General features: G+C 40.8%; 1 protein-coding gene across 1 annotated transcript; it reads right to left on the minus strand.

The window, feature by feature from the left end:
- Positions 1 to 1,022: 1,022 nt before the first annotated feature.
- On the minus strand, positions 1,023 to 22,476 carry LOC103179069 (bcl-2 homologous antagonist/killer). The gene is made up of 6 exons (XM_007894150.2): positions 22,413 to 22,476; positions 19,253 to 19,370; positions 16,206 to 16,338; positions 12,688 to 12,831; positions 8,902 to 9,082; positions 1,023 to 7,382 (listed from the first exon to the last, which is right to left on the minus strand). Exons 2-6 carry the CDS (start codon positions 19,341 to 19,343, stop codon positions 7,278 to 7,280), a joined length of 654 nt encoding a protein of 217 aa, XP_007892341.1. The 5' UTR covers positions 19,344 to 19,370; positions 22,413 to 22,476; the 3' UTR covers positions 1,023 to 7,277.

The following is a 22,476-nucleotide window of genomic DNA, read 5'->3' on the forward strand; positions in this document are numbered from 1 at the left end:
GATCATGAGGGGTTCTTCTTGGTTGTGGCTATTTACCACAAGCCATGTGAAGTGTTCCATCGCTGTGTTGCCTTGTCCCTGTGGCTCCCTTTGTGGTGATTGATACACGCTGAGAGTCTCTGATCATGAGAGGGCATTGCAATGGGGATTTTCCTAACCTCATTACACTGGCATTTTCACAAGCCTCGTTGTATTATTGCATTGAATGTCAATGACCTGCAGAAGTTACATTCATTAGTTTTAAACTGTCGTTGTCTATGAGAATAATCACAAGACATTTTGACCGTGCCCCTTATCAAAATATCTCATGATTATTGTCTGGGCAATAGCGACAACCATTCGCACTGCCATAATGATGCAACAACCAGGAGGTGATCAGAAGCAGTGATTTGGAGGATGGTTGGCCAGAGGAAACTCTCTTCCACTGATCAATCAAATGGGTTGGTGGCATTTTAAGGCCCAACTGAACAAGACAGGGCCTTACCCCCAAGACATCTCCAGCAGTACCTCCCTGCGTCAGCCTAGACTATGAGCTCAAAGTCTCAATGAGAGGCTTCAGCCCACAACCTTCCGACCCAGAGGTTAGGGTGTTATCAGTGGGCCAGCGACCTTAAAAATCAGTCACCTCCTCAGGATTTAGGAGATAATCAAACCATGTAATCAATCAGGTTCTTTTCAGAAAAAAAATCCCTCCAGTCAAACTTTTGGATCAAAGCTGTAGATTTCACCCACAAAAATAGTCAATTCACTTTACAGTATATTCTGTGAAGCACTTTGAGGCGTCTCAAAGACGTGAAAAGGAGCTATATAAAATGCAAGGATTATTATTATTTCATCCACAGCAGCTGGAATTTCAACAATGGAGAATCTATTTGAAACATGCAAAACAAGTGTAATACCCTGAGCACAATATCAGGAAGTGGTGTCTGTGCATCATGGTGGAAGCGAAACTTCAATCGAGACTGAAACCATGCCAAAACGTCCTCAGGAACACTAAACTCAAAAATGACAGAACAAAGAGCTTTGTTTTCTTAGGTGGTTTGAGAAAAAGGCTATTTACATGCCCATGGTTTTATTTCAATGTACAAACAAATTACACACACAACCACTCCTGCTCTCTCCTCCCAAATGCAGTTAGTTATCAATAATATCATGATGTAGCACAGGTTTTTATTTCACACTCTGAGGAATGTAGTGTCCAGCCAGGTTTCAAAGTTTTAGTCCCGAGTTTGTTTTTATAAAATTATTTAAAAATGTTGTCACAGTTAACCATTTATTAAAGTTGAAAGCAGAACTGATTTGAGACAAGTCCATCCTGAGAATATGAAAGTCACGCCGAACACTCGCAAGCTAACACAGAAAAAGCTAACCCGTTTTGCTTGGCTACATACACCACCTCAACCTGTGCTGGGATTATAAGGTGGTGTACCTTACAGGCACAGTAAGTTTAGGTTTCCAAAAGTTAATGGTCTTCTCAGCACAACAGTGAAGCTTCTTACAGTTGGCCAGGGGAAAGTGCTGCAGTGCTATGGTCAAGTTGCACAGTGTATAAAGTCCGCAATTGTCACTTGCATGACTTCCTTGAACTGCTACATCTCAAATTCATGGTCCATTGCTGGCCACATTACAGTACATTTACAGTGCAAGTACAACACTCAGAAACCAAGGGCAAGATTTAAGCCACGTTTACACAATTATTGTTGATGGATCGCCACTGGGGGAAGGACTTCAGCGGAATTGTTGAGTCTTTTGCAAAAAGGAATTTCAATCACCCAACAAAAAGTTAATGTCAGAGGGTTTGTTCATTCAATTCATTTCTGTTCTTATTATGGAGAACATGCAGAACATCTTATCTGACGCGATCCATGAACACACAGTTTAATCAAACAAGCTTCCCAGTATCTCAAAATCAGAGATTTAAACTGCACTGCTACTTTCAACAAACATTAACTGCGGGAAGAGGGAGAGAAAGGGCTTTGATAAATCTGTACCATGGGCAAAAATAACATGGGTTTAACTTTCTTCATTATTCCCTGAAACTGGTTAGCCTGTTTGGTAGCAAAGAGGTTTGAATTTTGAAACTGTTGTGTAGTTAACATTGGTAATGCCATATTTCAATGGATAAGGTCCACTTCTTTACAGTTCAAGCGATTCTATAAGGATAATTAGATTAGATTCTATATAACACACTATTCACTGGTCCTCCTAGCTACAACATTCACAAGCTGCAACTCAGTCAAAACTCAGCCTCCAAAACTTTCACCTGCATTAAACTCCACACGCCCATCACCCAAGTGCTCACTTGTCTCCACAGACACACACTGGATCAATTTCAAGGTCCTCACATACAAATCCATCCACTCCCTGGCATCTCCTTATTTCTTTGACCTTTTCCTGTCTCACTCCTATGCTTATCCCCTCCACTCAGCTAACTCAGGCTTGCAGGACTTCCCACTCTCTCCACTCCCCCATCGTTGGCCAAGGTGGCCTATACCTCTAACTCTGTCTTTTGCTGCCTTTAAGTCCCTCTTTGAACACACTAAGGCCACCTCCCAATCGCTTGGCAGCCAACCCCATCCCTGTAAAGTTATCAGAGACATAATTTTACTTAAGAAGTGCTATAAAATGCAAGTTGTTGTATAAACAGTTAAAAGGGTCATTTTGGAGGGTACACACCCCTCCTGTGGCTGCACATTTTCCATATTTTTTTTCTTTCCTACCTCTTCCCCAACTGAGCTACATCTGAGGGTAGGACGATAGCTAGCTCATTGACGAATGGTCAGATCAAACCAATTTCCCTCTCTTTGGCAAATCAGATTGTTACTATTCAGGGCTCTGCTAAATGAAAAACAAGCTGGTTGTATGTTCAATGAGCAACCTATTTTGGTTATGTTTCAATGTTTGCAATAAATACCATGGCACTGTAATTTTATCAGCTTGTTCACCCAACAAAAAGTTAATGTCAGAGGGTTTGTGAAGGAAGTAAATGATACAAGTCAGAAAGCTTGTTTTTAACCAGTCTATTATCTGGCGATTGCCTTTTAATACTGGAGGTAGTGTATCAACTCTCATTCCCCACTACATCTAACACGACATGTACCCACCACAAACATTCACAGCAGTATTCCACCATTACTATGTACATTAAATACACAAAAGGTTCTCAATGGTGCTGTGCAGCGAGAGTGCTGTCATTTAAAAATTGCCGATCCAGAAACCACAATTGTGTAAGGCTGCTTGTAACCTGAGCTGGATTCTGCTCCTTTGGTTCCATCGGAAATAACCATCAACAGAGCTTTCTTAGGCACGGCTAAGTGATACCGCCTCAGACTTTCCCCTTTCCTTTATATTTATGGTAGTCTTGATCACTGCTGCTTGAGGACACTTTAGAATATAATGTCTGAGAAGATTTAGCAGCAAGACATCCCCTTTCCACCCCCAACACACTGAAGGCAGTAATTATGCTGAGGTGCAATTTCACACCCTCAGCCATTCCCCCAGTGTGCACTAAGACAGTGAGTGCAGCAGCTGTGACAAAAGGGCACAGATAACAGTAAGCAAGAGTCAATGTGTAAACTTGAGAAGCTAATGAAGTTAGTACCAACATGAGGGAGAGACCGACGCGAGGAATAGGCTTGGACTGCTCAGGACAGTGATGGAATGGCATGTAGTCATACTGTACAAATCAGGTTACACTACACTGCTGCTCACACTCACAAATACAACCAGCTTATGAATAGCACTGTGGCTTTACCCCTAACAAACTGAAGTTTTATTTCACAAAATGAGAAAGAAACATCTGTGCAAACCAGAGTAACCTGGCAGTGTGCTGGGTTAATTTGTTTTAGTGAAGCTCCAATAGTGCCTCGAACAGGGAATCTTGAGTCCTATTGCAGTATTCAGGAGTGTTGCATCCTCTCCTCTGAACTTGCCAATGGAGTGCTATTTATAAATGGCTACTCATTATAAAAACTTTCACTCTCGTCACAACACAAAATCAGATACTTTTGCCTTGCTAAGCCTGAGGAAATGTGGTAGACAACATGATGAGAATTTAAAAAGATAGCATTCACATTAAAATAGCAACATCTGAAATGACACATTACTGGCATTAATCACCAGGACTGCAGATTTGATTGTAGTTTGTAATCTTTACGTGGTTTCTTCACTGAAGCATTAAGTGCACCCAAACTTTGTAAATTTCAAGAAAGACGCAGAATAAAAACCAATATCTATACCATGAATGCCCATTCTGCACTTAAATACAATGAAGTTTTTATACATAAAAAGAGTGAACAAAAGTAAAAGATCTAAATAATTTTCTAGACAATCAATAAAACATGGTTTACACTTGATTTACAAAACCATGAAACACTGTGCAGCTGGCATTACCTGCCCATTTCATTAAATTAATATCAGAGGCTGCAGGTTGGCGCAGAAACACACAGTGCAGTTAATTGAAAGCTGGTTTGATATTTTATTCCACTCAAATTCACCTGAGTTAAGTCTGGTCAGGCCAGAACATGTCCACCTGAGGTAGGGTATGTGCTCAGCAAAGCAGACTGTCTGGTGCTCAGTGGATGAAGTACAGGGTGACCAAAAGATTGTGATATCTTTACAATGTCTAATAAGTCTTAAAAGAATGATGATATTTTGGTTTTAGATAATATGGTAGTTATCACAACTTTTGGTCACCCTGTACAATACCAGGGGCTGGGGGGGTAGGTGGGGGGTGCGGTGGGGGTAAGAGTTAAGAATAGGGATCAGACTGAAGTCCTGTACCTTCAAGGGAGGGGAAATACCCTCATTAAGTCTGCATCTCTCAAGGCTGGCCTTTGTACTCTCCCACGTTCAGCTACCTTTTCAGAACTCTTGTGTGTTTGACAGCCTGTATTTGATGGTTACTAACAGCTAGCATCTACGCTAAGCAGCAGAGCCAGGAGCCTGCTGCTAAAGGAGTGTTCCGTATCATGAGCTCAGCAAGGCCATGGACTTTTCATCTTAACCTTGAACTGGCTGGTTCCTTACAGTACCTTGTCTAAGCAGCAATTTCCATCCCAATAACTTTTCTGGTATTTTCAGGGACATATTCCATTCTATGTTTGCAGACATTGTCCTCAAGAGTTCCAATTTAGGCAGTTTGGAAATTCTAATATCTTTGCATTAGTTGAAATCACAGAAACAGATTAAGCCCTGACCTTCCATGCAATTCTATAGAAATGCAATAAACTCCTGAGAAAAGCATACCATTTCCACCTGATTGTTTCTTTCCTTCTCTATCTAGCCCAGCCAAAAGCCAATTGCAGCACCCGCCATTACTAACTTAGTTGAGGTACCAGGCTACCAAAAAACATTTACTGCTTTGACAATATCCACAGGCACATTTCAGAAATCCAATAGTTAAGGCATCAGATGTTGTGAGTACGTATTAGTTTGAATTGCAATATGAAAAACAAAACACATTGGCTCAACTGGAAGTTTATAAAGTTACTGATCCCAATCATATTATTTTGTGACAAAGAATGAATGTAAGCATTTATCAGGATTAAATAGTTAATGGTCTGGCTGCAGACTGATATTGGTTAAACAGTGCAGTACAACAGGTACTCACAATCTCCAAACACCCTTTCATCCAAATATCATTACTCTCATGATGCTTATTAATATTGCAAATATCAGAGATTGGAAGCCTGCTGGTTTTCCATCCACATTTAATGCACTTGAAAGAACAGGATTGTTGATGTAAACATCTAATGTTCTGACTTTACCCAGGTTTTGGATGCTCCACAAACTTATCTCCATCCTTTGAAAACTCCAGGAAAATTGGAAGATCTGCATTGATGAGGAATGTCTAGGTTCTAAATCAACAGATAAACCAATTATTGTTCTTCTCTTTAGGATCTCCATTCAAAAATAATTTAAAGGAGCTGTCCAACGGCAAATCTTGTCTTTAAAGTTGGTCACACAAACAGTTCATTCTAAACAGATCTCAGTGTGATTTACAGGGGTTTAAGCTGTAGACAAATTCAATTAAAATTTTGAGCCAAATTCTAAAACTCAGGAGCCAAATAAATCACTTCCTCAAATCAACTTTTAAATGAATCTTATTGGCAAAAGCACAGAAGAAACTTGATTCCAAGCACCAATAGCAACCTGCAGCCAAACCCATGTGAAGTGAGCAAGCCCTGCCCCAAGGACCAGGCTCAGCACGCACACAAGCTCTACAAAGCGCTTTGAAACATCTAGAAGACCTGAAAGGCGCTATATCAAATGCAAGGATTATTATTATTATTACAAAGCTCCTCGCTCAAACACTGTGGACTGGATCTGCACTGTTGTACTCCACCATCACCATTTCCCTTCTGTTTTCCCTCTGCTTGCATTTCTGATTGAAACACTGAAAATTACCAAGTCTTTCCTTTTTCCTCTGCGAGTCTATAGATTAGATGGGTTGATTTCATCGCATGATCAGTGACTAACTATTCACAGGAACACTGACCCCAAATAGTGACAAAACTGCCCACGGCTTACAAACACAGTGGGCCGGGCTACAGCATTACAGCAATACATTCTCTCTGTCCCATGAATCACAATTCCAGTGTTGATTATATATTCCCATTTTTCTGTCATAGCTGCATGCAAAATAATTCTGAAATTATTAGGCCTGTACAGAGACAATCTGCAATTCATAAGGACAGGAGTCGTGTAAAAAGTGCATTTCAGTGAGTGTATTTATAGGGCGGCCTTTCTATCCTTCTCTTAGCGAAGTACACAAAGAATGCCTCAAAGCAATGCAGTAAAAAAATGATGAACCACTCCCTATGAACAAAACATTCACATGATATGAGCAATTGGTCTATTTACTAAATGTGTGAGAGCTGACATTTCTGTTTATCTCTTTGTACAGCCCGTTTTGAAAAATACAAATAACTCCAGGTTGCCTCTGCCTTCCTACTTCAGCTCAGAAATGTCTCCGCCCGAGAGGAACAGGATTGTCTGCAGGTTCTGGGAGCCAGAAATCATCTGTTTTGCCAGCAAGACTCAAAGCAACATTGAAGTTTCAAACATGAGAACTGTGCTTGGGTTTCAATGTTCTTCCCACAAAATAAAGATGCCTGCTTGCATTTGGCAATTTGATGAATGACTCTGGATCCCCACATCCTATCCATTATCAGTAGCATGTCTTCAGAAGTGGTTATGTGGATGTAAACAGTTGCCTAAAATAACCTATCTGTACAGTCAAAGGCTAGAGGCCTGCTCCAGCGAAGATCCACGTATTAAGGCCTGTAAAACTTGTGGATCACAAATACTCCCATTAGAACTACAGCCAGAATTCCAGCCATCCACTTCATATAAACATTGTCTAAATCCAGAGCTGCAACCTGTAGAGAAAGGAAAATGTGTTTGAGAAAGGGGAATACATCCTATAAACAGCATTGTACAAAATTGACAGGAGCAGACAGAGAATTCCACAAAAAACCCGGTGAAGCCCTTCCTTAGTATTTATATATATATATATATATATATATTTCAAAAAAAGGCAATGTAGAGCATCACAGATTTTTTCAACTGTGATTGAAGGGCAGTAACTTCAGAACTAATCTACAGAAACACTATTTCAGTGAGAAAATAGTAAACCTGTGGGACAGGCTCCCTAGGGAGACGGTTGAAGCAGGAAGTGTTGATTCAAACAGATTGGATACATTTACTTTTAGGAAATAACATTATGGGATATAGTACATAGGTAGTTCAGGACACATGTACATGCAACTGCCAGGAAGGTAGAAAACGGACTAGATGGACCCTGGTCTTTTTTTCGTTTAGCATTTCATATGTTATATTCTTATATATATTTTTTGGTCATCTGTGTGTCTGACACTTGCGGAAACCCATCACCATGTTTATCTAAACCAAATAGGGTTCCATGCAGCCCACCTACGCATGGAAATTTCAGAGATAGATTGTTGGAATGGAAACTCTACTTAAATAGATTTAGATCGCAAACTGGTCAAATGCCACTCTACACAATACACACTGAGTGGTCACACTGAGATGGAATTCACATATCCAACTAAAGATAGTTATAACTGGGTGTCTCCATTTGGCCCTAAAGCAGGTCACTGTAGGCTATAGCTCAAGAATTCAAAAATAATTCAGGTCAGTTTTGCTAGACCCAGTAAAATGTTAATTAAGGTTACTGCTAAAATGAATGGCTAGGCTCGTGATTTAAATTGGCTTTGGTTTAATGCAATTGAAAATTGGAGCTTACACTTCGGAGAAAAGGAAAATTCAAATTATAATACAAGTATTAAAGTATTCTAAAACTTGTACCTTAAATAATCAAAGAACAGGCTGAGGTGTCTGATAAGCAAGAGCACACTTTATTCAAATACAGAATATACTTTGTGGATTGTCCAACTTATTCCACTTATGAGAAAAACGTACCGGGTTTTCATGGAATAAACTGAACGCTGAATTATTATCTTCATTTTTATGAGTTAACAGGTACTAATGTTGCTCTGAATTGCCTCATTGTGTGAAATGCTTCGAGATGTCTTACCGATGTGAAAGGTGCAATATAAATGTCAATTATCTTGCATTGGTAACAGTAGTTCAGGTATAATTCCCATTCTCCGCTGAATTAGTTGTAAATCAGGGAGCTGTATTTCAGCATAGATGTTAACAATTGTTTGGGAATATAATTTTCACTTGAATCTAGTAGTTTACACTATCCAGAAAGTGCAATGCCTGTGTTTTGAAGCTGATTTTCTTTTAGTAATCAATTAAGACTGAATTCAACAATTTGCTAAATTCTCGACACTAAATTAAAACACCACATACAGGTGGAATTTCTCCACACTCAACAGCAATTGGCCCCTGAAGGAAGTGTCCGGTACTCACCCAGCCGCCCTGAGCTGCAATCCACCGTGCAATTCGATTTCTCAAAACAAATTCGGCAACGAACTTTGCAATTTGACTGATGAATCCCTTTATACCCCTCTGGAAGACGTAAAGAGCCATTCGATAACCAAAGCCCAGGAGAGCTATCACACGGCCCCAGTTAATACCACTTTCAAAAAGCCTGCAGGAAAAAGGCACAAACAACATCAGCACAGTTGTGAACTGCCGAGTCGATCAACAAAACAAACTTTAAAAGCACTTCATAAAACGTAAAGCCAAAACACTAGACAGTAATCTAACTTTCACTTAAAGTTTAGAATTAGTAATTGTTCTTTTGTTTTCAATGATTGTGATTTTCAACACAAAAAAATTGTCATCTGTTATCCCCAAATCGGTTATCTGAACTTGCCAGACTTCCCCACTGAAGCTGCATTCATGTACATCCCAGAGACTGAGCTTTTTCATGACCAATTTATCGCCAATGAGTAGTTGAAGCATTGGTTTGGAATTTGGATGAGATTTTAGGCCCTTATTAAAATGTAATGGTTTCAACAATTTCACTTTAGAAATCCAAGACACATCTAAGCAGCTAAATCAGCCAACGTCTGAGTTCGTTATTCAAGCACAGCATGATGGCGGTTTAACCCACATACACCAGTCACTGAAACACACCTTCAGTTTAGTTACTTCATTTCTCTACCCCCACCCCCCCACCCCAGCTCAACTCAAACACTCCTCTCACACAACTTGCATTGCAAGCATTCAAAAATGACCAATGCAGTGCTCGGGGTGTGTTGCATTGTCGGAGGTGCTGTTCTTCAGATGAGACGTTAAACTCAGCCCATCTACCTTCTCAGATGGATGTTAAAGATCCCACAGCACTCTTCGAAAAGAAAAGGAGTTTCTCCCAGTGTCCTGCAAACATTCCCTCAAAATTAAAAAAATTGGTAATTCACTCTATGGCTGTTTGTGGGACATTGCTGTGTGCAACTGGTTGCTGTGTTTAGCTCATAAAATAGTCAAAAAACACTTTACAATATAATAATAATCCTTGCATTAGATAAAGTGCCTTATCTTCGAGACGTCTCAAAGCACTTCACAGAATATACTGTAAAGTGAATTGGCTGTATATTTTGTGGGCGCTTCCTATGAAGTACTTTGAAACGTCTCGACAACATGAAAGGTACAATATGTAACAATATTATTATTATTAGTGTCCGTCTCTTACAGGTTGGGCCCTTGGAAGGTAAAGTTGAGTCCTACCCTCACATTCAGGCAGTAATTTTCTTGCTGCCTGTTAACTAACCCCATGATAAAGTATAAAATGAGAACAGTTCTTTTTACCTGCCTTTTCTCCGTTGTAAAGCAAGAATGATAACCAAGTTATAGCAAAGCGCCTAAGGTTCACCATCCAAAGGCAGCAAAAGTAAAGGACAGGAAAGAGAATTAGACAAGAGACGTAGAGTTAGCATCACTACTGACATTTGATGAAAAACAAAGTGTTGAGATACTGCACGCAATACAGCTCCTCAAAGCTGTAAGTTTGAATCGTAAATACTCAAATTCCAATTTGATTAAAATATTTCACTCTGATGCATGAATGCACAATTTCAAAACCGGTATCACTGTGTTTTTCACATTTGCAAATTATAGGGCGGTGGCGCATTTGGCCTAATACCAGCAGTTTCACAGCAGAGAGGGTAAAGAAAGAACAAGGACATGATGCATACTGAAACACAAAAAGGAGCCTTTTCCATCATTAGAGGTCACAAAATTTCTCAAGGTCTCAGCCTCAAGACCATGATCTTTATTATGGAAAAGAACACACAACTCTGCTTTCATTTGGAATGACAAATAAATGAGAACAGATATCGGAAACTTTCTGCACAGAGTCTGTGTCAGTTCTACCTGTTATTGTAAATAGCCTCTTACCCTCTTTTATTATTAATCCCACTTCCCAGCTTGTTTCCCACATCCCTTCATGTTTTTATTGCCCAGAATTGCCCAATACTATTGCCCAGTATCCAGTTTGTATGATTCTATTAAATGGCCTGAACAGACAATTGTGGGAATGAATTCCAAAGACAGTTTCCAAATTAAAAAGTGTATTTAAGATTTTTTTCAAAGACCTGCAGTTTTAAATATTAAGAATGTTTAGTTACTTTGCCTTATACTCTGGAAGTCTCACTAAATCCTCGCTCCTCCCTCCCTCTCTCCTTTCAAAACCACATCCGACTGACTTTCCAGCCTCCCAGGTTCTCACCCATTGTCTATAAAGCACTCTGACACATTTCCATGTGAAAGCCAACGGATAAGTGCAAGTTGTAGTTGTTTAAGACCATGTCGTTAAGGCTAAAGCCATGAGTAATGTCAGGTCTCAGAGTTCAGCCAGTTAGCTGCTCCAAAATGATTAGTTACTTCCAGACGACAGAATCTGGTTGGAAATTGATTCAGAAACAGAATCCGCCAACATTCCATGTTAGGGAGAAAAAGGTGCCCTGATCACTTTACTGCGAAATATGTTACAGGAAAGGGAGATTACAAAGTAAACACCCAGGGCATACGATTTTATCGGAAATTAGAAAAAGACAATGAAAAATGAAAATAAAATGACACAGCAGTAAAATGCAGAGGTAGCTGGTTAAGCAGGACACATCAGAGCCGGCCGTTTCGTCCGGTTTGAGCAGCGTCCGAGGTTAACTGAAGTTCTCTTGAACCCTTTCCACCCATCAGAGGAGCGGGTGCGCCCCCTCCCCTCCCATTTCCGTTCCCAATGGACGGGAAGTGGACCTATTAGCAGAAGCTCCAAGGTGACTGGCAGCCTTAGGAGTTGCTTGTGAGTGGATGAGCACCGCACCTAACAATAATCAGCTCCAGACTTGTCAATCAAGACCAATTTGCCATCCCGGAGCTGCTCGTGGCTGAATAGAGTCGCTCAAGACACGAATGCACGAGTGAGTGATTGCAGCAGCAATCAGCGCAGCATTTTGTCCGGATTAACCGGATTGTTGTCCGGTGTACTTAAAATAGGTAAGAGTATAAATGAATCTGAGCTGTGCGTTTTTCATCCGATTTACTCGACCTACGCCCCAAGTGGCTTCCACAGTACCATTCCTCTTTTTTTTATCCAGTGAATTTAAACAACACAATAGAAACCATTGTTTGTGCTGGGTTGTTTACATTCACTGTGAAGTTTATAAATCGAGAGTCTTATAGTTATCATCATAATCAGCTCCAGACTACAATACCATCACTCAAACTCCTTGTAAGAGACAAACATAGATTGTAAAGCATATAGTGGATATAATATATATATTATACACACACACACTAATAAAGTACTAACAAAGGCAGCCCACTAAAGGCATCTGATGATCCTTTGTATAACTAATGACTCAGCTGTATAAATCTGGTGTCTGGAAAGCCCCGGGTATGAGTTTCCTTGTCTCATTCCCAGCTTCTTAAACTGACATCAGTAATCCTGAGCGAGTGACGGAGAAGGAAAAATAAAACCAGCCGTGAACTCGGCTCTCAACCAAACCAGTCGGGCCTCCACCTCTTATATGAGGGACAAGCTCTAGATTTTAAAATGCTATATTCCAATCACACATGAGCCCTTTGAAGTTAGCCTTAAATCTTCCACTGAGGTACCAAAACAGGTATAAAAACCTAATATTTAACAGATTAAGCAAATGCTACATTCAGGCTAAATAACTGTGCACTTCTACATAAGATTCATTCTCCTTCACTCTTAAAATCTCAAGTAACTCTGATGTTGACACTTACCCGAGAGCTATTTTGCGGAAGTAGTCATACGCATTCTCGGCGTTGAGTGGCAAGGTTGACAGCAGATTGTGGAACTCTAAATCGTATCTGCGGTTGATGTCATCTCCAATGACAGCAAGCTGCCGTCCAACAAGAGCTGTGGTGCTGGGGGGAGAGAAGGAGGGTGGGAGAGAATATGTGGTAAGAAGCAGATACTGCCAACATAAATAAACAAGTTCCTCCATCATTGTCTCCATTAAGCTATTTAGTAGAGCAAGCCTAAATAAATAGATCCTAATAAATATGAACCATTAGCTTTGCAAGCTGTAGATCTGTCGCTCACTCCATCAACCCTTGTCAAACGCACGGGTCGAGACAATGAGCCACTTGCTCTTAAATATTAAACAATGTTATCATGGGATGTAAATGGGATCTCAGAAAAAAAAGTGCAAAAAAAAACAAGGAAAAGGACTAGAATAAGGATAGGATTTAACCGCAGTTCAAAGCATTCCATTGGGCAAACTCAATTTAAAGACAGCTGATCTAAGGCACCATTAGTAGATTTGTCATAGTTTGTTTTCTTGGTTAAAGCATTCAAAGATATAGCCTCTTGACGGTTATGCAACTCACATTGTTGCACAACCTTTCACATAGGAGGGGAGGGCAGAGAAAATGTAATTCCTCCACCCTTCAACCATATGAAAACTCACAGTTGGCAAAGACGCTACCTGCCTGGTGTGCAGATGAGGAAGGTGCTAGGTTTCGTTTTGGTCCTTTGCTGTCAGACAACAAGTCAATACCCGCTGCTTCCTCTCGACTGTCTCCGGCCTCCTGCATATCCCTTGTGCCCTCTGTTGCACCATCAGTGGCCACACTTTCAGCCAGTATGCCCCAAAATTATGGAACACTCTTCTGCTATCCCTCTGCCTTGCCCCCTCTTTCCCCATCTTCAGATTGCGCCTTAAGTCCTTCCTCTATGTTCACCTCCTCCTCCCCCCAAACTAGGTGTTATTCCCCACCACTGTCAAGAACTCTGGGCCACTAAATAAATGCAAGTAGTTGTCGTTGTTGAATAAGATGTCTCATGTGAGTGAATCGGGTGAGGAAGTCATAGTTTACTAGCTTTGGGCCATTGTGTATTAGCTTGTGTCAATTGGTCTCTGTGCCTTTGGGGTAGGGAGGAACAATATCTTCTCAGTGGCTTCCAACAACAGTCAGATGCTCAATGACAGGTTGCTTCTCTCCACATACCTTATTTTTCAAACTAATCAATTTGGTTTCAAACTGGGGGTGGGGGGGAGCTGAATTAGCCCAATATCTGTGCACACTTTCTCCTATGTATTTTTGAACAATTGTTTGCCCATAGAAAACCTAATAGAAAAAAGTAAAGTAATGAACAACATCTATGCAGCAGCTTCTGATCTCGTCTGCGATTTGGGGGCGTAGACACCAAACATAGTAAAGCACTAAAGCATTTCTTGTCGAGAGGAGTAAAAGGGGCGACAAATCACCTTCAACTTCTCGTCCACTGTCTGTCCTTCACGGTCATTTCAGAGCAGACACACAGAGGTTGGAGATGACTTGGACTCGAAAATGCTGCGGGCGGATGAGGGAAGCTTCAAATAATAATTTGAGCTCAGAAACTGCACCCATTAGAACATTCTCGGCTTGATCAGGCAGCAGACTTTTGTACTCGAGACCATAAATTCCACCTGGTCTTGGCCTTTAGACCATTGTCTTAAAATTTAAGTTTGGACAGAATTTTAAAATTAAGTTAAGCAGTTTCCAAAATTCTGCAGCATTTTAAATTTCACAATGGTCTCAAGGCTGAGATTAGGTGCAATTCAGGTTTGCTACAGTACCAGAAAGTCTGTCTGGACTGAAATTGTATGAGAAATATCAGCTTTCTTGGTAAATTATTTGGTTTAATTTGTGATCTAGTAAAAGATTAACTGCATCAAAATCTCCAAGGTCAATTCAAACTCAGATTCATACAACCTGACATCATTGGTAGCATAATTAATAGTAATGGTAGCATAATTAGTTTCCACTTGTTGACGAGAACAAAATCAGAGGGCATAAATATAAGCGAGCCAGCAACAGATCTAATAAAGGAGTTCAGGAGGAACTTCTTCTTCACATAGAGGATGGTGAGAATGAGAAACTTACTAGTAGAAGCTGTGGTTGAAGCAAATAGCATCAATGTATTTAAGAGAAAACGTGACGCAAATACTGAGGGAGAAGAGAATAGAGTGGGGCAGGAGAGTAGGGGCGGGGGTTCGTATGAAGTGTAATCACTGGCACTAATTTGGTCGAATGACATTTTTCCACAGTGTACCACTCTGTGCAATTTTATGATAGAAGTTCTTTTAATGGGCAATTTTCACTTACTGAAAAGTTTTAAAGAATATTCTGGATGCACTGTTACATCCATCACATCATAATGCAAATGATCAGGAAATGCCAGTGTATCCGACAGAGCTTGGCTCTGCCAGCATAACACCTGCAGCACCCTTCATCAATTGCGCTACATGATGCGGCACCACAACAACAAATTGCATTTAAATAGTGCCTTTCACGTCAGGAGGAAGTCCCAAGGCGCTGGACAGAGCCCTTCACACCAGAAAAGTCTCTCTGCAACGTTAAGTCACCTCAGTCGGGGTCTGGGACAGTCAGTAAGGATGCTACTGCTCGTTACGCAATCGGCCTTGGGACAAGAGTGGGAAAACGAACCCCAGATCAATGTCCAAAGGGAGTGAAGGAACAGTGAAACCTGGGGGTGGCAGGAGGTAGATAAAGCTGCTAAAAAACGTGGGATACTAGGCTTTATGAATAAGGGCACAGAATACAAAAGTCAGGAAGTTATGATACACCATTATGAAACACTGGTTAGGTCTCAGCTAGAGACTGTGTTCAGTTCTGGGCACCACACTTTAGGAAGTATGTCAAGGCATTGGAGAGTGTAAAGGATATTTACCAGGATGGTACCAGGAATAAGGAACTTCAATTATCATGAGGCTAGAGAAGCTAGGATTGTTCTCCTTGAAGCAGAGAAGGTTAAGATGAGACTTAATAGAAGTTTTCAAAATTATGAGGGGATTCAAAAGTGTGAACAAGGAGAAAGTTTTCCATTGGCAGACAGATCAGGGCACCGATTTAAAATAGTTGTTAAAAGGAAGAGAAATGTTTTCACACAGCGAGTTGTTCGGATCTGGAATGCATTGCCTGAAAGGGTGGTGGAAGCCGATTCGATAACAACTTTTAATTATTTTGGGAGAACAAGTTTGCAGGGCTATGGGGAGAGCGGGAGGAGTGGGATTGAATTGGATAGCTCTTTTCAAAGAGCTGGCACAGACAAGATGGGCTGAATGGCCTCCTTCTGTGCTGTATAATTCTATGATTTTTGTTGGGAAACAAAAAGCAAAACCAAAAATGACTTATAACCAAGAGATGAATTAGCTGGACAGCATTCTATTTCCTGGCAAACACTGATTAGATATCTCTAATCTTACATTTAATGAATACCACCAATAGCAAACCTTTCAGGTGATTGATGCATCTCTGCTATTTCTGGATCCTCTGGGACATTCCCTCCTTCTTCCCTCTCGGTCTGGTACCGGAAAAAGACATAGCTTCTGAAAACCTCTTCAGTCTCTTGTACAACGCCTTCCTCTGGGGAGAACAAACAGGAAGAAATTCCACCTGGGTCTAGGTTTACTCTATTTATGACCATCTTTTCAAGCACGCCCTTCAGAGTCGTGAGACTGGTCAACGGCAAAATGAATACAGCAAGCTTCAACAGCTTCATGAAGATAGAGGCAGAGAGAACTGTGGTCACAGAGAGACAAAATGTTGTTGGTGACATATTACTCACACAGATACACAACAAAGCTCAAACTCTGCCCGAAAATGCTAATTTGCTTTGACCTCAGAACACGGGATACATCACCAGTGCGGGCTTGTTCATTTTTCACATAAGTTATCCTAAAATCAAATTAAACTGTAGAATCCACCCCACTGGGACTGTGGTTCTGACTCCCATCACTCCCTCTTGTTTGGTTTTCGGCACATTGTAAAAATTGTTTTACGTTATTGTGGTTTTGAAAATCAGCATAAAAGGTTAGTGTGAGCCCACATCCATCCAATGCTAGAACGAGATGCCAGAATTGGAAATTTGTTGGCAAGTTATTTTCAGAATGGGAGCTAAATAAATACAGCAAGATCCCAGACACACATCCTGCACGTCGAAACTTCAGTATACAGACAGAATTGTTAGTTTGTTCTTACAATTTGCTCTCTACAGTGCCAAAAACTCTGACAGACATCCTTATTGTCCAGACAGATAAGATCAACAAAGCCCAATTGAAACAAAAACACCTGAAGTGTGCTGTGTCACGATGTGATGAGTCAGCACTGTACGCAGTATTGATCAGTATGTAATGGATGAGTCATGTCACCATTTGATGTAAACAGGAAGTCAGCTAGAGGAATTGTTATGATTTCCCCACTTTATCTTTTCCTATAAACAACAACAAGTACTACAATCTAGGTGTCTGGGATTAGGGCATGAGTTACTAACCACCATCTGACTGACGAGTCCCTGATCTTGGGTGACTTAGAGGAAAGCTGTTACCACAGAGCTGTAAACTGCAGATTATAGCTCAATATTATGACTCGAGAATTGAAACCGAGTAAACACTTTCTCGGGGGGGGGGGGGCGGGGGGGAGAGAAAGAAAAGTCATAGAATCCACTCACTGAGCCAGTCCAGAACCTTAGTGTCTTGTTGATCCTCAACTTTCCTTTCTACCCCATATTCGTGCCATGACCCGCTCAGCCTTCCCCCACCTCCGCAACATCACCCGGCTCACTTTGCAGGCTGGCAAAACTCTCATACGCGCATTCATAGCATCCGGGTTTGGCTATGCAAACTCCTTGCTTGTTGGCCTCCACAACTCCTCCCTCCATAGGCTGCAGATTATCCAAAACCAGCCATCTGTGTCAGCGACCCCATCACCCCCATCCTTGCCCAACTCCACTGGCTTCCCATCACACTGAGGATACAGTTCAAGATCCTGGTCCTTACCTTCAAAGGCCTCCATGGCCTCACTGGTCCCCACTTCTGCAACCTCCTAACCATATTAATAACAATCCTTGCATTTGATATAGCACTTTTCACATCTTCTAGACGTCTCAAAGCGCTTCACAGAATATATTATAAAGTGAATTGACTGCATATTTGTGTGCGAAACACAGCAACCAATTGCGCACAGCAGTGTCCCATAAGCAGTCGTTAATTGAAGTGACCCAATTATTATTGTTTTTTTTTCTTGAGGGATATTATCAGACATGTGGAGTAGAAATCTTGCCCAAGGTTTCGCCCTACCGGTAATCAAACCTAGATCTCTCGCTTGCGAGGCAAGTTCTCTAACCACTGAGCTACAGGACTCCACGACCATCTACCAACCTGCCTACTCAGGCCTGCTTCACGTCCGCCGCCTTGCACGCCTCACCATTGGCAGGCAGGGCTTTAACCCACTCTGCCCCCACCCTCTGGAACTCCATCCCGCTGTCCTTCTGCCTCGCCCCTCCTTTGCATCCATCAAGACCCATCTCAAGACCCTACTCTTTGACCATGCCTTCGATCACCTTCCTTCCGCCCACCACCCCTGCCCTCCACCCTCCCCAATCCCGACTAGTGAAACACTGACTGTCCAACATCTTGGGAAGTCCTCCCGATGTGAAAGGCGCTATACAAATGTAATTTTGTTTTTGCTGTAGATACTAGATAGACACAGCAAGCCTGCTTGGAAGGAGGCTCAGTGGTGGTGAGGAGAAATGGAAGATTTAAAAATATTATCTTTAAAAACTTAGAGTGGCATTTGACATGTGCAAACAAGGAATCAAAGCCATTAGCACCTTGGGACGTCCTCCCGACATGAAAGGCGCTATACAAGTGTAATTTGTTGTTGTTATTAAGTTTAATCAAAAAGAACCAGGCACGATTTTGAATTAAATGGCATGTTTTACCTGCTGCTTTTAATAAACATTGCCCTGGAATATACAAAAATGTCAAAGTATTACAAAATTTCTATTTCAATATTACCCTGTGTTTTGCGTAATGGTCAGTTTTCTATTCTCAAACTGAAAATACACAGTACTTTTTTTTACTCAGTCGGGTGTCTGACACCTGAGGAAACCCATCACCATTGTTTAATAGAACTATTTAAACCAGACAGAGTTCCACATATGTATATCCCCTATCTGGAATGGAATGCACACTCTCTCCCTGGTGGGACACACACTGGTTATCTAATTCTGGAGAGTATTAGGTGCACGTTGGCAAAAGATAAGGCTCTGGGACCTCAGAGTGTATGTTGGGGTACTCTTGAAGTTTTGATCAGCTAAATCTACATGGCTTGCCACTGACAGCGAGATTACTTTAATCTACAAATCTCAAATCCCATTTATGTTTTGAGAAAACCAAGCATTGAGAAGCTAGCTTGTTCAGAGCCTGTCCATTCAAAGCTAATCTGAACCAGCCATTTTTCAATTCTCCATTCAATACATTCTTAATCAGACACTCACCTGTGACAGGCCTTGAAGGACGCCTGTGAAGGTTCTTTCGGTTCCTGGGTAGATTGGATCTGAAGGGATCTCCATCTCCGCCTGAGGCCATAGCGTCACCCTGCTGACTGTAGTCAATCTACAAAAAACAATGTCAACATGAGCAAAGATTCTCTCTCAACCTAGCAAACAATGCAAGAACAAAATGATAGATTTGACAAATTCAATCCAAACAGGCACAGGCCCCATTGCTAAGAGTCAAGGTCAAAACATGCTATTTGACCCATCAAGGAGAACATGATAGAATAAACCAGCTTCTTGCACCCTTTTATGCACAAATTCAACAACTTGTATTTACGCAGCGCCCTTCACGTGGAGTCGCATCCTGGATTGCTTAAGATTCTAATGTGTTACAAGCTTTAACATTCCTGGATAGACATTCACAGGTCATATACCCACTAACAAAATAAAGTCATGTCCTCCTCACCACAGCTTCTCTATTAGTACATGCCTCAAGCTCCACCACCTTGCCAAAACAATCAGGTCTAAACCTTATGCTTTACAAGCAACCCAAAATAATCAGGAATAATGGTGCAAGAAGATACATCATGTAACTAAGCTATGTGAAGGGCGCTATATAAATGCAACTTGTTGTAAATTATGCTTATGTTTTACTTCGAGTCTAAAAAGATCACAAGTTGTTTATTTTTGAATCCAAGAAAAAGGAATGTACAAAAATATAGTGATTATTATCTGCTTTGCCATGCACGAGTTATCTTATAACTAATTGATCCATGCCACGAAATATAACCAATATCTTTAAAAGACAGTAAATGTGAACAACAAATGATACAACACATAAATCATAACTGCACCAGTCCATTAAAAGAACCATTGTATCAATGGGAGGTACAAGCTGCAAATTTCTAGACTGAACAGTTCTGAGATACAATACAAATTTACATTTATACAGTACTTTTTATATTTTATATTATTATATAGATTGGGTGGATGTCCCAAAGTGCTTAACAGTGCTGGATGGGCACCCGAGCTGGGGTTGGGAGCGGGAAAATGACTAAAAACATGATCAAAGAGGAACGTCTTGAGACGGACCTCCAGGGTGGAGTTCCAGAGCGTGGGTGCAGAATATCTGAAGTCCGTCTGCCGATGGCGTTCGCTGAGCGAAAGGGGCCAAGTTGGTAGGGTTTGAGGTGGTCACAGATGTAGTAGGGTCGGCAAGGCTTAAAGATGAGTACGAAGATCTTGAACTTTATCCGCTGAAGGATGTGGAGCCAAGTGAGGATTTGGGTGGTAATAATAATAATAATCCTCGCATTTGATATAGCGCTTTTCACGTCAGGAGGACGTCCCAAAGCGCTTCACAGAACACACTGTAAAGTGAATTGACTGTATATTGGTGGGCGAACGCGGCAGCCAATTGCGCACAGCAATGCATCAATGGTTTGACATTCTTCACGATTAGGATACCATCAGCACCTTAAAAAATGCAATACACCATTGAACACTTACTTCTATCAGTGTATCTAGGTTAGATATCTAATCCAATCCATAGGATATTCTAAACCACGAGAATGAAGCTCAAATTATACAAGACAGTCACTTGAATCCAGGTATTTTATTACAGCTCATAAGTGACTTCAACACACGGCTATTGTTAAACTCCGCTCTGCCAGACAATAAAGCAAGCAGAGGTTCACTTTGTGACTTGGATCCAATTAGTTTCTTTATTTCTAATAACACAGTGGGGTGGGTGGAAGGGGGTTTGGAAATGATCTGTCTGGCTACAATGTGCATTGAGAACCCAAAACTGCTGAGCCTGATTTCAGTATCCCAGCCACTGCCTCAAATTTATATCAGCAAATACCACAGATCAAGAATCAAATCAATGTGTCAAATATCAATGCAGTTTTTTTTAAACACTTGGTTACTTAAGGAATAGGATAGAGTATTTTCAAAATAAGTACTTTCCATATAGGTAAAAGCTAAATTTAGAAATATTTCCATGCAGGAGCTTGCCTCTAGTTTTTAATAATATTTACTTCCAACATAGCCTTTTCTCATCTGCCCTCCATACTGCGGATTTGACATCAGCTATGAGGGAAGTGAGCATCCATTTCAGCCTTGATTACCGCTTAGGTGACGACACACTCGTGACTTGAGTAAACAAACATTAATTGACCACCTCTACACAAAGCTCAGTTTTATACAAGCACCTTAAAAAATGATAGGACATTTCCAATCTTTGGGTTCATATGAGGTACAAACTACAGAAATGTTAGGAACAGGAAAACCCTTTCAGACCTCTCATTTCCTCTCTAAAGAAATCCAAATATTTGTCTCTTGAACCTTTCCTGGCAACTCGTTCCACATGTATTCTCTCACCACACTCTCTGTTGAGGGCCTCATCTGAATTTCTGCCTTGTAATCGCTTTCAAACATCAATTATTTTAATGTAACAAAGATTACTTACCTCAATGTTCAATATATTTCCTTCAAACAATAACCGGTACCAAAGATCACAAGCAATGTTTTTCTACACACCACTGTCATGGCGTGATTGTAAATTCCACCCCTAATACAAGCAATAGCTTAACATTTTCAAAAGAAAAATTTTAGCAAGGCTGAAATAATTGTAGTCCAAAGAAGCTATTCTGCTTTCAGCCCAACCACAATAGAACATTAAGAATTTAGGTATCAGGTTACATTTTCAACTGGTAACCAAACTATCAATTGACAGAACTTTGGATCATTGTGAATTCTACGACAGAGGAACTGTTAAGGTAACACACTGACATGTTTTAATACAAATTATCTGCAAAAGCTTCAAATCTTGAGTCTCCAATCACATTAGACGGTAGATTTTCAATCAGTGACTGATGTGCTCCAAATGTATACTAGTTGTTTACATAGCCCAGTCATTACATTTTCATTGCACAAAGTATTTTAAGAAATCCCCACATTAAGATGCATGTCATTTACTTTTAGAACCATCAAGAACAAATCTATAAAGTCCATCGTATCATTCCAACCTTTCATTCAATGTTCAGCAGGTGTAATGAGTACTCACCAGCACCGATTATTGGCTCATAGATGTTTCCAACATAAAAGGCAGGTTATAGTCTTTTATGTTGCAAATAGTTATATTATTAGATCAACTTACGATCACAACAGCAGCGAGTACAACACCCCTGAGCAGAGTCAGTTTAGCGAATCCCCACAATAAG

This window comes from Callorhinchus milii, unplaced genomic scaffold (assembly GCF_018977255.1).
Source record: "Callorhinchus milii isolate IMCB2004 unplaced genomic scaffold, IMCB_Cmil_1.0 Scaffold19, whole genome shotgun sequence".
Taxonomy (NCBI): domain Eukaryota; kingdom Metazoa; phylum Chordata; class Chondrichthyes; order Chimaeriformes; family Callorhinchidae; genus Callorhinchus; species Callorhinchus milii.

Excerpts from the sequence above, each read along its gene's own strand:
- LOC103179069 (XM_007894150.2), bottom strand. The coding sequence starts at position 19,343 with ATGGCCTCAGGCGGAGATGGAGATCCCTTCAGATCCAATCTACCCAGG. Across the intron at positions 16,339-19,252 it reads TCCTTCAAGGCCTGTCACAG|AGGAAGGCGTTGTACAAGAG; the intron begins GTGAGTGTCTGA and ends TGTTCTCCCCAG. Across the intron at positions 7,383-8,901 it reads TTGCAGCTCAGGGCGGCTGG|GTTGCAGCTCTGGATTTAGA; the intron begins GTGAGTACCGGA and ends CTTTCTCTACAG.